The following is a 17,281-nucleotide window of genomic DNA, read 5'->3' on the forward strand; positions in this document are numbered from 1 at the left end:
GCGCACATAATTCACAACACACGGCGCTGAGCCGCTGCCAAAATGAAGACATCGCAGCTACGTAAATTGGTTTAAGCTGACGGCGGGTAAGCGCCACGCACCACACAGATGACCCATTGGCCGAGCAGGAGTCGGCAGAGTGGGCCATCAGGCGGAGTGCTGGCAGGGCTGGGGAGCAGCCTCGCAAAGGTTATGCCAAATTACGTAAATTTTTGAGGCTCTGGAATAACAAGCGACGCCCACACAGCCCACAGCCGCACCCACACGCCCAAACGCCCACCTTGACTCAGATATAAATCATTTAAATTAACAACTTTTGGTTTATTAACACAATTTATTGGCAGCCGTTTGTGCGGCATCAGCGCACAGCTTCTGTCCACGCGGAGCGTTGAGCACGATTCGGCTATAAGCCACGCCCCCAGCCAAACCCAAACAGGTGGGCGCCTGTGTATGTCGGTGTGTGTGCTTTATGCTCTGCTCCCCCCATTGCCCCGCTGGCTCGATGATTTGTTGTTTGTTGGTGCAAACGATAATAGCAACAAATGAGCTTTTATTGTTTCAATGGGCAGGACTCTTAAAGACGCGCGCCCCCAATTCCATATAAATTCATGAAGCATAAGCCATTCGAGCGGATTTGCATAAATTGTTGGCGCTAAAAGGAAAACGCAGGCTTGCTCGGCGCCGACTTATCGATTGGCCAATTTATCGATTGATGGGGAGAGACTATAGCACATTGTTCTAGAAACCAGATTTTACTCTACTCACCTACCTTCATTGAACCGTATATAGACAAATAGGCTTCGCTGTATCTCAATTGATTTAATTCCCAGAAATAGACGACTTGCTGGCATGGGATCTAATTTAATCGCTCCTCATTGGAAACCCTATATATGCATTTCATTTCAAATATGAGTGCTTTGATCTAAGGCGTTTAAGTGTTTGATATACGGATCTCACGCAGACTTTGGTTGGCTTTCACTCTGCTTAGCTGTTTATGTTTGTGGTAAAACATTGTTAGCGGATTTCCCCCACATCGAGCCGTGATTAGAGGAGCACCACGAAGACACGTGCCATCGAAATTTGAAAACGGCCCCACAATTGGAGGCCTCGTCTGTCCCCTCGTGTGGCTCGACGGTAACTAGGCAACCTTTACGAGCAGCGCATTAATCAGTCATTGATATCTTGCGAGAGACACGGGAAAAAAGAACGTTAACAGGCGGAGGCTGGGCCCTGCTCACCTGGTGTCTGCTTACTCCTTGCTCCCGTTCGCCGTGGGGCTTTTGTGCATATGCGCAGCTGGGGCGGTGGAAACGAAAAGAAAATATGATTGTTTTGCCTGCCTGCCTTGTGAAATTAAATTTTCTCCTTACCGGGCGGCTTTTGATTTTGCATTTAAATTGGCACGTGCCTCGTTGGCAAACAGCTGGGTGAAAGCCCAACGGAACGCCAGCACCACAGCTACTGCTGGTTGGGGTGGTCGGGTGGTCGGGTGGTGCCCGCCGGTGGTGCAAAATGAAAAAACAACCGACTGGCGCCAAAAGGCTTTTGCATTCTATATGATTATTTGACAGTTTTCCAATGCCATTCCAACTAACTGGGGACAACTACAGCCGGAGACCGAAACAAAGCAAAACCAATCCAAAGTGCCTCCCAGCTGGGGGCTTCGTGTTATTTTTAAAGTTTAAGCTCTGCATTTGACGCCAGATTAAAGGTCAAATCTGAGCATAAGTATGTCAAACGGCGAGTCTTTTTGTCGCAGCAGCTCATCAAACGCGAGTAAATTGAGACTCGGCGATTGGGAATGTGGAGTCGAAGATAATCAAAGTTTGGCATTCCGAGAAAACTTATTTATTCCCCATTGCGCCTCAGTTTCACAAAGAAAACAACATGCCAATGGAAATGGCTAAATATTTGCAATTATTTGACTGGGAATATATGCTCATAATAATGAAACATGATTAGGAGGCATATTGGGCTTGAGGCAGAGAGAAATCCCGAGCAATTTATTCTCAAGACTATTTGAAAATGTAATTAGGAAATCGTCTCAGTTTTCATTCAAATTGATTTTCATTCTCACTATTCACACAGCTCGGATGTAGGACTACAAATATATCAGGGCTTGAATCACAATAAATAATTGAAATAAATCGCTTGACAAACGATGTCTGGCAAAAAGTCAGCAAGCAAAACGCCAGAAGAAAAGCAATTCTATCGAAACGAAAAGAGAAAAAAATCTCTTAACACTAATCACGAGCGGGTGCGAAGACGCACAGAAGAAGAGACGCAGCAATTCTGGCCGAAACAGTTCCAAAGTTGAGGCACGCACACACACACGCACACACGCACACATTCACATTCACATGCGCACTCATGCTTCCTCTTCCAATTCCGATTCCGAATCCGCTTCCGCCTTCACACTGTGCCTCTATTGTGCTCAACGATTGCTTCGGCTGGATGTTAAGTTTCCTTGCGTCACTGGACACCATCGATTAAAGACCAAGAGTGAGCAGAGTGAGCAGAGCCTAGCAACGGGGGCAGCTGTCGCCTGCCGCCTGTTATTGAAGCCAAGAGTTTATAAAGCTCTTTCGAAATGTTTTGACAAATGATTTTGTTTGTATTTTTCATTTCATCGAATTTGCCAATGGGCAACAATTGCGGCCTGGCCTCAACCCCGGCCTCGGCCTCAACCTCGGCCTCGGCAAGTAAATAGATAGCTAACCGCCAACATTAGACATTTGGTAACTTCTCGGGCTGGCCTCAAACTGTTCAGCACAGATCATCAACATTGATTTCCAACTTGAAGCTCGGCTATCATCAGCAATTTCCTCATCTCGATGGCACGGAATGTGGAGAAATGCTGCCCCAGTTTCTTGTACTCTTATAAATTGTCTGTCATTATGACTTTTCAAGTTTTGTCCGCACATTTGTCAAGCATAAAAAAAGGGCATAAAAAGCGGACTTTAAGCGGGAATCAGCCTCTCTTTAAGGGCCATCCCACTGGCTGCTGCTGGCAAATATGTTGCTGTCAATTATTAAATATATGCTCTTTGCAATTTGCCACGCCAAATTTAATCAGCGGATAAACAAGCACGAGTGCTGCTCTCCCGGCCAGTGCCAGCATATTTCCGCAATTAGTATAATACCGTTGGCATAATTAGTGAAACATGCAAGGGCTGAAATGCATAAATTCGCGTCTAACCCACTTATTGTAAATCCCCCAAATACGCGCACAGCTCCCACAGCCGCATGAGACAAAACGCCTGCATTATCAATTTAAAATAATAATAACAAACGCAAACAGAGCAATTTTACGGGACACGAATTAGTTTATATACGGGCGAGCATTACGGCGGCTTAGCCTTACCCTGTTGACTTTCAACTGTGGCAAATAGGCGAGGGAAGAAGAGAAGCCGGTATGAAAACAAATAGAGAATGCAAAGAGATAAACAAGCTCATGGCACAAAACATATAAAGCATATATCAAGAACTACTCCGCATTCCACAACTAGGATATCTGATAGTCGTGCAACGCTCATCAAGTGAACAGCTGCGGCTTTCATGCAAAATGTTTCCAAATATTGTCCATGGCCATTGGTGATTACGAGTATGATTTTTGCATGTGGCATTCAGTCGTAAGCAGCTTGCAATTGGTTTGGCCTGCAAACACAATTCGAATGGATTTCTGCCGTTAAGCATTTCATTTATATTATGTTAATATTTCGAACCCACCAACCAACCAGGCAACCAGGCAACCAACCCAGCCAACTGTCAATGCAAATTAAATTTGCAATCAGCTTTTGCACATCGGCATGCGTCTGGTTTATCATTGTGCCAATATAAAGAGATATCTGTATACATATACAGAGATGTGCAATATCGAATTCCGTTATGATTGACATACTCGTCAAACCAACTGCAGATGCCACTTTATGCGGCTTAGCTTAGGCTTAACATTATTTTATATGCTTACGAGAGATCTCTCTAACCAAGCTATTCTCGCTCAAACAGATCTAATTTTGGTATTATATATTTATCCACTTGTATTTTTTGTGTGGCCTCATGTGAAAATAATCGAATGACCCATTAATAGACAAATATTTAGTATATGAATGACAATTAGCATGCCATGTATCATAAGTAAATAGTGAAAACTAGGCGTGAACGACGAGCAGATACCCTAGACTTTTACTTAACTAATTGAATATTAAGTTTATATATTCCATAAATATATTCTGTATGTAAATTTGATTTAAGAATATATATATATATTATATATGTATACAAATTGTGTCTGGCAATATCAATGACATCATTGCTCGGGCATTGCCTGTTGCCACAATAAGAAGAGAAATAAATAGAGATATAGATCTGAATACATCTGATTAATAAAGCAAAATACAGTTGTATATTAAATAATTGAATAAATAAACCATATTGGGACTGCAAATGGCGTGCGTTAAATGAAAATGATTTCTAATTAAATAAAATGGTAATGCTGCAAACAGACATAAATTCCAAAAATCTTGAATTGTGGGCAATAAATGCAGCAACAATTAATAATGCAAAAATATAATGCACACATACACATACACATACCCATTATATACATATATGAAGCGATATAAATTGAAAGCGCAACAAAGGCAATGGTACGCAAAATTAAATTCATTGAACCCAAATGAATAAACCAAAAACATATTTAAATAAAATATGCAAATAATGATGCAGTGCATAAAAACAAATGCGATTGAGCTCACCTACGCACACACACACATATATACACTTATATATTGATATATATGTATATGCTAATAAGCATATATCTATGTATGCATGCGCAATATATTTTACAAATAATTCATTTATTTATATGCATTCTGCTCTCTCACGGCAATGAACAGATTTTAATAAAATACAGTTACACCTCCGGCACATTGTATATATAAAACATAAAGTAAATCCGAATTTCTTTAAGCTATATACCTCTCCTCTTTCTCTCTATATATGTGTATGTATGTGTGTACCCTTGTATATAAATAAGCGACGCAGAGTTGCATAGAAATCGAATAAAATAGCCAAAAGAAAGAAAAAACAAAACAAATATGTTGAAAAATTCTGGAACAAATGCAGCCGGCGGCTGAGTTTTCACAGTTTTGTCTAAAATATAAACACGTAAATGTCGGAAAAACGTAAAATCATGTTCTAAATATACACAACAAGCGCTCACGAGCATGAAAACTGAAGAGAGCGAGAAAGTGACAGAGAGCGAGAGAGAAACAGAGAGAGAGAGAGGGAGAGAGTAAAAGCTGAGAGAGTAAGTGCATCGCATGGGTTGTTTAAGATGACTCGTCATACGCTCGATTTAAATTGATTTTCATATCGTATGCATGGGAAATCGTAAGAAAATATATTATAATGTAATGCTGGGGCTTGTATGCTCTAAGAAACTCGCCCTATCGAAATTGGAATAAATAATTCAATAAATATATACCAAAATCTAAAGAATTATAATAATAAAAAAATATTAATAAATTAAAAACTTATTATGAATTGCAAAAAAAAAAAATAATAATAATAATATATAAAAATATACTTTAAAATATAATAAAAATTTTTTAAGAAATTTAATTTTTTGAAGATAACATGAAAAACAGCAATAGGAGAAATGGCATAGGTTTTTTATAAATTATTCCAATAGATCAGGACATGAAATATTCCCAAGTTCCTTCAATGAAAATAATATATTTTTATTTAAATGGAAAGTAAGCAAATTTTGCATATTATATATAATATGTATGTATATTATATTATATGTGAGCTGACAAAGTGATTGTTCAACTGTTTCCTCCCCAAAGTTTTACAAGTGTTTTCGTTAGTAAAAATAAAATTTGTGTAGGTTTCGCTGACATGTCCAAAAGAGATTTGAACAGCAACAGCTGCACGGCGTTCACTTTGGAAAATTCGAAACGAGTGGCGATGAATGCCTCTGCGGCGATCAGTGCGCGAGAGTGCGTCGTCGAGCGAGGACCCCAAAATCAAATTGGAAAGAAAAGACGGAAGAGCCGAAACGTCGAACGGGAGCCAACGGGAACTGTGTAGCCAAGTGAAAGTGTGAGAGCTATTTATAGAGCGGCCGCATATAGACGCCTGTATACAGACACAGATAGCTAGAGAATATATATATACATATATATTGAGTTCGATTAGAACTGCAGCAAAGCTCACGCGCGCACACAGACAGAATGACGGACGTGCCGGAGCCCGTGCGCAAGTGCGCCAATCTGTTGAAGGGCACCCGCAGCGACACCGAAAAGTTTGCTGCCCTCTTCATGGTCACGAAGCTGATGAAGGGCAAGGACTGCAATACGGCTGGCAAGCAGCTGCTGTTCGAGGCCATCGGCTTCCCCTTCCTGCGCAAGCTGCTCGTGTCCAAGGATCTGCCCAGCGACTGCCCGCCGCTGGTGTACAAGAGCGTCGCCCTGTCCATACTGACGGGCTTCTGCCAGGAGGAGGAGCTGGCCACGCACAAGGACATCATCGACGCCATACCCACGCTCCTCGAAATCGTGGAGCAGGCCGATGACGAGGACTACGAGGACAATCTGATTGTCGTCAGCGAGGCGTACAGCTGCCTCAAGAGCATCGCCAGCTACGAGCCGGGCCAGCAGGCTCTCCTGGCCACGGGCGCCATACCCAAGATGTCGCAGATTTACTCGGCGCAGAGCTTCCAGACCGACGAGGCGCTGCATCTGATCGTGCTGCTGGTGAAGCAGTTCGGCGTGGCCTCCTGGCCGGAGGATCCCACGGCATTCCATGCACTCATCCAGCGCATCGCGCTCGACATGGAGACGGACCACACCGAGCGCAAGTACGAGCTGTGCCGCATATTGGCTGACATCCTGATCACCTGCCGGCGCGAGATCGTGCTGAACTCCCTGGAGGGCCAGATCTGGCCGGAGAGCCTGTTTAAGGGCTGCGGCGACATACTGAAGGCCAAGATTGGGCCCAAGCAGAGAGATCCGGCCCTGCACCTGATAGCCACCACGCTGCAGGTGCTCGGCATGCAGTGGGCCTTCATGGACGACCAGAAGCAGTTCTTCCTGATGCTGCTGCAGCTGGCGGCCATTGAGGTGCGCATGCAGATGGACGAGAAGAAGCTGGAGACGACCTTCAAGCAGGCGGAGCTGCTCACCTGCTGCTTCACCATACTGGAGCAGTGCATCGAGTACATGGCCAGCGATCAGCTGGACCTGGAGCCCAAGGAGAAGCAGACCACCTACACGGCGCTGAAGGGCGCCTTCAACCAGGTGATGGCCGTGCTGACGCGCGTCAGCCAGGACAAGATCAAGGACAGCGCCAATCCGCGCGACAAGGCCTTCATCGTGGCCACGGTCCGCATACTGTCCGCCTGGCTGGCGCAGGAGACGACCGCCATGCGCCCGGCCATCTACAAGCTGCTGCCCTTCATGCTCAAGATCGGCAACGAGAGCTTCCATGAGCTGAAGGCCTGGCGCGCCGGACCCCGCGAGGGCAGCCCGCCCGTCGACATTCTGCGCGTCATGATGCCCGCCTTGTGCCACTTCGCCGTCGAGGATGAGGCGAGGCGCGTGCTGTTCACGCACAAGCAGGACGAGGTGCTGCTGGAGGCCCTCGAGCTGTACTTCAGCATTGCCCACTGGAAGCGGCCGCCCATACCGCGAGCGGAGCGACTGAAGCGCATGAACGAGCCGGACCCGGTGCCCACGCCGGAGCAGCAGGCGCAGATGAAGGAGGCGCGCAGCGCCATTGTGTCCCTCTGCAACATCCTGATGAACTTCACGGTGCTGGAGCCGAAGCGGGCCGAGGATGCGCCCACCTTTGCCAATCTGCTCAAGTTCGTGGTGGAGAACCTGCCCGAGCTGAAGGACACGCCCGATAATCTGGTCATCCATGGCAACCTGGCCGTGCTGGGTCTGCTGCTGCTCAAGCAGCAGTCCAAGAAGGTGAAGCAGAACGATTTCTCGATATGTCGCTACATCCAGGCCACCATACGCTTCCTCTGGGATGCCTACAACATCGACGAGAGCAACGACCCGACAGCGCTCGTCGTGTCCATTGCCTACAAGGGCGTCTGGTCGGACGTCTCCGAGCTCTGGTTCCTCGGCATGCAGACCATGTGCGGCGTGCTGCCCCTGGTGCCCTGGATCTCCGAGTTCGCGCTCGAGTCCGGCTGGGCCGAGGGCATCGTGAAGACGCTAAAGAAGGTGAAGATCGGCACGCTGCCCGCCAATGTGAAGTCCGCCTACGAGGACTTCCTCTCCCAGCTGGTGGACGTCAATGCCGACGTTGTGGCCGTCCTCAAGAAGGCCGACGCGCTGCGCGTGTGCCGCAACCACAGAATGATGGATCTGGGCAAGAAACTCTTCGGCGATTAGATGCGAGGATCTATAGAGTTACTTTAGGAAACGTTTCCTTGACTATTTTTGTATGGGCTTTGTTTTTTTTTATATATATCTTTTATTATTCGGTGTATTCTCTCATTTTCTCAATCTCTCTTTATACGTGGGCATTTGTGTGTGTGTGTGTGCGTGTGTTGAAACGTGACGTCACGCTTTCATTTTGATCAAAAGAAAAGAAAATGTCGAGAAAAACTTTTGCTTGCCGCGGACGAAATAGAGGAAAATTTTATATGCACTTTACTGTATTCGAAAACTATTTTAATATTTAAAACTCATTTAGGATTTGAGCAAAACTATTTACAATAAAATTCACTTTCAAAACAGTCGCCAGTTGCTCGTCATTCATTCAGGTCTGCGGAAATATAGATATGTGAGATATATAGATATAAATATATTATAATATATTGTATGTATGAACATGTATTTATATAGCATGTGGAATTAGTTCTTGTTTGTGGGCAAAACACAAAACACGTCACCAATCGAGGCCAACTCAAGCGCGAACAACAATGAATGACTAAATTGTTGTTGTTTGTCGCATAGTGAATATGAAATTTGTGAGCAAAATATGTAAATGCGCATCAAATTTTGATAAAAACACATTGAAGGTCAGGTATCAAAGGGAAAAATAAATTTTACAAATAAATTAAAAATGATTTGAGGGCGAATATAAAAGTAAATGAAATGTTTAATACATTCAATTCAATTTACTATCAATTATAACTAATTTCTCGTTTTGCCATACCAAATCTCAAATAGCTAAGCTGTAACCCGGTTATATAATTTAAGTAGCGCAAGACTCCTTTACAGCTCAGAATAGATCCCTGTTTGATAAGCAAACTCATTGAACGCTGCAAGGACATCGTTTAGCTGTGCGTATACGTAATATGCACATGTCAAACAGCTTGTTAAAACAAAGACTACACCAGCAGAGGCAGCAGCAGCAGCAGCAGCAGCTGCACCGCCAGCTAAAGCCGTCGATAAATCTCCTATAAATCTTGAGGCATTGCGACAAGTTTCCAATGTGTGTGTGTGTGTGGGGGTGGGGCTCTTATCCTTCCATTCTCGCATCCTGTCGACAGGCTCAGAAAATATTACACGAAAAGTATTGCTCAATCGCATGATAACGACTCTCCCCCTCCTCCCTCTAGCACCCCTTACACCCCTTCGAGCGCTCGTTGCCGTGTGTTTGCTTTTTATTACGATATAATATTTTATTGTATACTTTTAGACGTTTGAATATTTGGTTGAGCGCCCGCACGCCGCACGGAATTGGAGCGGCAAAGGACGTGTGGTCGGGTCTACCTTTCGCATTACCCTTTTCTTTCAGTTTCTTCTATTTTTTTGTTTTTTGTTTTTTGTTTTTTTACATTTATTTTTGTCGGCTACAAAATGTGTAAATTTGTTGGGTTAATGGGGGGAAGTGCGGATGCTTTGAGCGCTGTGGATTTCAGCTATTTGTGCATTTGACAAAGGTAATAAAAAAGGACATTTGGCTTTTGGCGCCGACTGCTTGTTGATGTTTACCCAGCCTCGGGCTGTGAAATATTTTACATTTGTCCCACTCAGCTTTTGTTGCCTTTCTGCCATGCGAGGCGTGTTTTTTTCTGTCGACTCGTTAGGGTTTGAAGTAAACCTTTTATAGTTTTAAGCGGGTAGCAAAACAATTTTTGTTTGTTTATCATTAGAAAAATATCCAAATATATGTAATTTGCTTATTAATGTAAAGAATATATATTAAAGCTATTCACTACACATATGCATGCCTATATGAGACAGAGAGAGAGAGTCTATAAACATATATGTATATATACAAAATTTAATATGTTTAACTCAAAATTCCATTGGCCAAGCGAAGCAGCTATTGCGTACACCTTGAAATGCAGGCTAATGGACATGAAGTCTTCCTTTTGCCGAGACCAGCTAAGACCAGTCAGATATAGATATCTGAGATATGTCATGCCGGCATAGCTCTTGTCTTACCGCATATTCTTTCGTCGTAGGTGTTAATCACTGTGACTAAGGCCATAAAACACGTCACGTTCACTTAGTCACGCTCCGTCTAATGCTAAAACGAAAATGAAAATAGAGAAAAAACAGAGTTGAATGACTCCTGGCTTGCTTCACATCTAGTGCAACCTCTTAATCAAGCACATATCCAAAGTTAAGGACTAAGAAGATCCTTAAATAATTTTAAACAATAAAAAAAAGTAACTCATACGAAGTTGTTTAGTTAAAAAAGTCTCTTGAGGCATTCAAGTGGTTTGTATTTCTTAATTAGCGAATGAAGTGCTGACTACGCGATAGTTGTCAACACCAAATTCCCCCATTCAGCAAACTATTCATTAGCGCACTAAATGTCAGTCACTCAGTACCGATGAGAAAAACAGGAAAAAAACAGAAAAAACATCGTGGACAAATGTTCGCTTTTGCAATTTTGTCTGTCGTCGATGCTCGATAGTAATGCGATTTTTTGTTTGTTGTTTTTTTGTTTGCTGTAACTGCAGAAGAGGGACACAACAAGCACTGCAACAAGTTGAAGTTATCTTGATTGCAATTAGTAGCCCGGCTTATACATTGTAGCTGCGTTAATGAAAAGAAAACAAAAGAAATTTACTGGGCTGTCAGTGTATCTGCAAATCTGTGGGTGGGTGTGCCGTAGCAACATGTAACGCTGTCTGTGTGTGTGTGTGTGTGTGTGTGTGTGTGTGTGTGTGGCAGCTGTTGGTGTACTTGATGGCACTTCATGCAAGTCGTTTGCTGCTCTCATCTTTTTCTGCTCTTCACAAGTCTTTGTAAGTTGGGTAATCATTTTGAAAAACAGAAAACTTACTAAGCTGCAGACTCGAGCTGAGCTCATTTGTGCGCAATAGCCAGAGCAATAGCAATAGCAGGTACATAAGTGCTGATAAGGCTTGCATAAATTACAAGTTTTATGATTGTATTTCTTTTGAAAACTAATTTAAAAACTCATTATGCATTGAGCCAACTATCGGCTTCAAGCGCTCAGCAGCTATCGATAGACGCTTTACGCATTATTCGTTTGGTAGGTCGTTCTACGGCTGGCTCGGCTGGGATTGAAAGCAAACATTATGTTTGATAATGCTAAAATATCACAAGTAAGTACTAATAAAAACCAATATATGCATAATCAACTGTTTTGAAGTACGCCCTCAATTCGTTCTCCCCCAAGCACAACAAATGCACGCTCAATGGCTGGGATTTTATGTGATTTTGATTGCCAGCAGATTCAATTGTCATTGCCACTTGTTGGCATTCGAGAAGTTTAGATCCCGCCGTCAGAGTCGCAGCTCAGTCTCTGCCCCTGCAAAAAGCAATCGCACTAAGTAAAAAGGGTGGAAAATGCACGCACGACTGAACGCGTTTGTGTACACACTCCGGACCTGGACCCGGACCCGGATCAGTGCCCGCCCCACACAGACGCCGGGCCGTCCCCGTACGCCGTCTGGACAAAGCGCGCAGCAGACTATAATAACGTGAAATAAAGAGAATCCTTCGCGCGAATTTCCAATTGCGACGATTTCTCCTGCAAAGCCATCGCGTAAAATGCCATAATTGGGGGTGCTAATGGAGTCAGCGCGATATTGGAGGCGCTACACAGAAGGAATATATATAGTATAACTTGACGCCTTATTTAAAATTGGGTTAGCTTTCAGCGTGAGCAGAGCCCAGCAATGCGAAATTAATTTACTCTTCATATACGGCTGCTCCCTCTCCCCTCCCCGCCCCCTCAGCTAGAGGCTACTGAGGCTACATCACGCAGCTGCGAGCAATTCATAAATTATTCAAGACACTTGACAGCTGCTGCTGGCAAATGTTCCTGCCCCAACGCCAGCTCCTGCTACCGGCCCATGTGTCCTACGAATTAGCACATGCACCTGATTTGTGCACTCGCATAGGCTAAACGATTCCACCTATCTGTCAGTATAAATATAATTTATTTGCTAGGCCTGTCTACGGCTAAGAAGTTGTATTTAGGAACTCTTAGAATTGGATTAATTAGGTGTATTATATATTTTCATATAATTCTATAAATTCTTATGAATGATTATTGGAAGTTGTCATCATATATTAGATTTGTTCGCGCAAAGGAATTTGCTGATTCCAACAGATATATATGTAATATGTATTTTTCATATAAACATTATTCTTGAAAATCCAAATATACTATAGCATAACTTCTAAGATGGCATGATGATATAAATATATAAAAATAAAGTATATATTAACAGCAGTATATATCATTTAAATACTATTACATATTTATATATTTCTGTTTTAATATAAGTATTATTAACATGAATATTATATACAACATCTTTAGAGATTCAAAATTATTTGCATACTTTAATTTTCAAATAATAATAAATAAAATATTTAAACATTTTGATCAACATTACTTTATTTATTTGTTAATTATTTTGTATATTTTTATTATAAGCATATAAATTATTAAAAAACAAAATAAAAAATAAAAATAAAATAATATGATTATATATATAATTTTTTTTTTTAATTTAAAAAATATTCATAATAAATAAATAATAAATTAATAAATAAAATATTTGAACATTTTGATCAACATTACTTTATTTATTTCTTAATTATTTTGTATTTTTTTATTATAAGCATATACATTATTAAAAAAAAATTTAAAAAAATAATAATAATATTTGATTATATATATAATTTTTTTTTTAATTTAAAAAATATTCAACACAACGTAGTGAAGCAAGTCTTATATACAACATACCCATTACCTGAAGTTTCTGCTTAAAAATATTGTCCTTTTTAATTTCGTAAATTGGTAAAGCTTTAAAAAGTTTACCAGGTAGGACTTTAAGTTTTCCCCCTTTAGGCAGCAGCCAGGTAGTGGAGGGTGTGACCTTGGCAAAGATTTGTTGTGATCAGTGCGCAGGCATGCCAGAAATTTTAATAGCTATCAATTGTGAACGGTTCACTGAACTTGGGTTATCAATTGCAGGCAGGACAGCGCTTTGCAGTTGGTAATTAAATTTGTCATAGCGTCCAGATGCCAGGCTCTAAAGCGATGGAAATTATGTGGGCGAATGGGTGGCTGCTGGCTGGCTGGCTGGACGGACGTCACGCGCCTTTTAAGACACACGCCGAAAAGTAGGCAACGCTTCGCACAGCCAGCCACAAAAAGAGAGGCGGCGGCAAATTTCACCAATGCGACGCGTCGCTCTCTTAGCGCGGCTTCCTTAAGAGAGAAAAGCTGCCTCCTGTCAGGCAAAAAGCTCGCCGCGCCGGCTTGCTATAAATTGTGTGTGCTGTGCGCGAGCTTTTGGGCAAGTTTGTGCTTGCTCGTTTGGCTGGCGCCGTTAATGATGCGTTAAATTTAAATAGCCATAACAATTAATGATAATTGCCTTTGAAGTTATTGTAAATAATATGTTTGCATTTTACAAGAACAACATTAACATTTCTCATCTTTATTTATCCGCCTTAAAATTGGACACTTTCTCGGGCCTTGGCTTGCCATGACTGCCGTCGTCAGCGTGGCTCAAGTGGTGCACATCAAGCAAACAGTTAAAAGGTGATTCATTTTGAAGTACTCAACCAGCATTGGGTGTGGGCTTTTACTTTAAATTGAATTCATTAGAAAGGGTTTTTATTACAGTTGTAAGTGGGATAAGATTTCAGTGGCTTCTTAATTTTTAATTAATTACATTTTTTATTTGTTATATATGTACCTCGATAGGCTAAAGAGTGTTGACTATTATCTAATCAATAATTTATTTAACGGAACTTTTATTAAACCAGCTCTAATCAGGAAATTCAAAGAGGAAGATATCTGAGAGAGAGAAAGAGACTTTAAGTAATAAATGGCTTTGTAAATTAATAATCCCCTTACGTATATTATTGATATTAATTATTCAGCAATTTAAGCTTTCATGTGGGCCAATAATAAATGCTGCTTTTAAACTTAATTTATTTTTTTTTTAGTATTTTTGTAAATTTTATTTTTGTATTTTTATTTTATTTTTTTTATTTTTATATTATTATTTTTATTTTTTTATTTAAGATTGGGCATTGATTTGAAAGAAATAACAAATTTAAAGTCATGTTCATTCGATTGGCTTTGTAGCATTTCCACTTCAATAGAGGCAATTACCATAGTTGAAGCTCTAGTAGGGCTTTCTCTTTCATTTGCACTCCTTATTCAATTGGCGAACAATCGAAACTGCGTTTATTATTTTTAGTGCACTTTTGCAGCTTATTAAATAAATTTGAAGGGCTGCCCCTCGAAGCATTACGGGACTGCACTTGCCGCATCTTGACCTTTGTAATCAAATACAATCGAAACTGTGCCGAGCAGCTCACTCTCTCTCTCCCTCTCTCTCTCTCCCTCTCTCTCTCTCTCTCTCTCTCTTTTCTTATTCAATAACCATTCGCCATTCGCCATGCACTTCAGTAAAACGAATATCAAAGCTAAATAAGAAGGCCTGGGCTGGGGCAGGGGCTGCTGCATCGTGGAACAAGTTAAATGCCAACGGCACACGAAGGGCAGCCCCAATGAGTACACTTGTTGCCATTCGCAAATTGCTTTCAAAAATACCAGAAACTTTCGACAGGTAACAGAAAATGCAAAAAAAAGCAAATAACTTATGCACACACACACACACACACATTCGTATAGATGTGCATTTGGATTACCATGCGATTTAAGCGATCTCTTTTGTGTTATATTGAAATTGAATTTGTGGCTGGAGCACGCTGCGTATGCGTAACACTATAACTAATTGGACTACGCATGGAGTGTCTGGCAATGTCTGGCAATGTCTGACAATGTCTGACAATGTCTGACAATGTCTGGCCACTCCTCCAACTGTGAGCGCAGCGTCAAAGGTTAGCTCGTGCACTCGCTGTGTCCCCAAAACAAACTGAATAAATACGCCCCACTGTCTGCAGATATACATGTGCATACATATACATATATGTATATGTCTGTGTGTGTGTGATTCGACTGTCGTTTACCAAAGATATTGCTTCGCATGCATTTTTATTTCCATTTCCCTGTGGTGTATTTCGAAGCAAGCCGAGTGCAATAATTTATCTCGTCGTCGTCCCAGCCCACATATATATGTGTATGCATTAATATTTGTGGCCATCTGTGTGGGTGTGTGTGTGTATGTGTGTGAGGCTCGCTTCTAATAAGATAATCGAGGCAGGACAAGGCCCGATTTCAGATTGTGCTTCCATCGATGACGTGTTAATTGTGGCCAGCGCTGGAAGCAATGCATGCTGACTTGTTACTTTGTTGCCATGTCGGGGGGCGTGGCTGGTGCTGGTGCCGTTGCTGGTGTGAGGCAAGGCCGAGGAAATGGGTTACGTCCGTGCGAAAGTACGAGACGGCGGCGTGTGTGCATGTAATATAATAAAAGACTAAATAATACATGTGCAGCATATGCGAAAGGTTGCATGTATGTGTATCCATTGCCAGCCAGAGTTACCAAGCAATTAAACATAAAAACAAAAAAATGGAAACCATATTTGGCTTAATTATATTTTAAATTTAATTGCATGCTCAATATATTTATATTTTATGTGATTCAAAAAATACATATACATACATATATATTTAAATAATTTGGGTAACAATTTGCTTAAATTTGTAGCCGCTGACAACCCCTCGGGCAATTTCCGTTACATCATTCACCATCCCTTATGTATATTTTCTTTAATTATTACGTTTTTTGTGCCCTTCTTCTTCCAGAAAACAATGCATTTTATCTCGGCACGGCAATGAGACTCTTACACATTTTATTTTCCACTCTGCTTTCATTCAGCTTTGACATAAACCCACACGCAGACACTGAGGCGCTTGCACGCAAAAACTGCACGACTTGGCTGAGTTTAGGGTGGACCCAATTATGCAGCAATTAAATGTGATGAAAACTCAATTGAATAACGGATTGATGAAAGAATAGCATGACATTATTAGTGTCAATTTCCACTGAGAAAGCCAATGCATTTTCATTATTTAGTTTAAAATTTATTGGAAATTTTAATACATCGCATTATTATATTATATAAATATTCTATACATCGCATTTCTTCAAGCGAACTACCTAGCTTGCCTAGCCTCGACGCTTTGGTCCACTCTAGGCCTAAGTATTGGCACACACATTGGCTGCTGCTGTCTACACCTAACACCGCACCCCATTCCACTCGTGCCCCCCACTGCTGCACCACCTCATCGTGGTGCCACAAGATGCAAGAGGCAGAATGCATGTCTAGCTGCGATAGAGATACTACAATATATAGAGTGCTTGTGCTACAACTAAATACTTAATTTCGCTCTTTGCCATTGCCTTTGATTCTTTTAATTTTCCAGCAACAACAACAGCCTGTCGAGCGGAGGGCGGCGGCGGCGGCGGTGGGCGGGGCTAATAGGCTGTAGACAAGAACGAAACAGAATGAGCAGAATAGAAGGGAACGTAATGGCACCCCGTCTCCTCTCCTCTCCTCTCCTTCAGCTACTCATGTTGTCTGCCTCTGCGTTGTCTCGCCTCATTTACGGCCTACGCACACCCGCACACACACACACATATGAGGCTGCCTGGAAGAGCAGCTGTTTGGAGCGCTATGCCATGCAGTTGGCTGCAGAGTAAGTCGGTCTTTTAAACGTTGCGGACGGTGCCGAAAAATCGACGCTGGCGAAGCAAATATCGCTCATACGCCGCGTGCCGAGATCGATGCTGACAGATAGTTGGGCCAGTGCGAGAGTGAGATAGCCTGTGTTTTCTGATTGAAATGTAAATAAGCGACAGCCGAATTGCATATCGCGAGCAATTTCC

General features: G+C 42.0%; 1 protein-coding gene across 1 annotated transcript; it reads left to right on the plus strand.

Annotated features, from left to right (window-relative positions):
• The first annotated feature begins 5,801 nt into the window (after positions 1-5,801).
• Neurochondrin (neurochondrin) lies at positions 5,802-8,656 on the plus strand. The gene has a single exon (XM_018113363.2). The coding sequence runs from the start codon at positions 6,243-6,245 to the stop codon at positions 8,412-8,414; it is 2,172 nt and encodes a 723-aa protein (XP_017968852.1). The 5' UTR covers positions 5,802-6,242; the 3' UTR covers positions 8,415-8,656.
• The last annotated feature ends 8,625 nt before the right edge of the window (positions 8,657-17,281 follow it).

The sequence above is a fragment of the Drosophila navojoa genome, chromosome 2 (genome assembly GCF_054131105.1).
Source record: "Drosophila navojoa isolate 15081-1374.11 chromosome 2, UAZ_NAV_1.0, whole genome shotgun sequence".
Classification (NCBI taxonomy): Eukaryota; Metazoa; Arthropoda; class Insecta; order Diptera; family Drosophilidae; genus Drosophila; species Drosophila navojoa.

What these genes read in the sequence shown, in the direction of transcription:
- Neurochondrin (XM_018113363.2), top strand. Translation starts at nt 6,243, where the DNA reads ATGACGGACGTGCCGGAGCCCGTGCGCAAGTGCGCCAATCTGTTGAAG.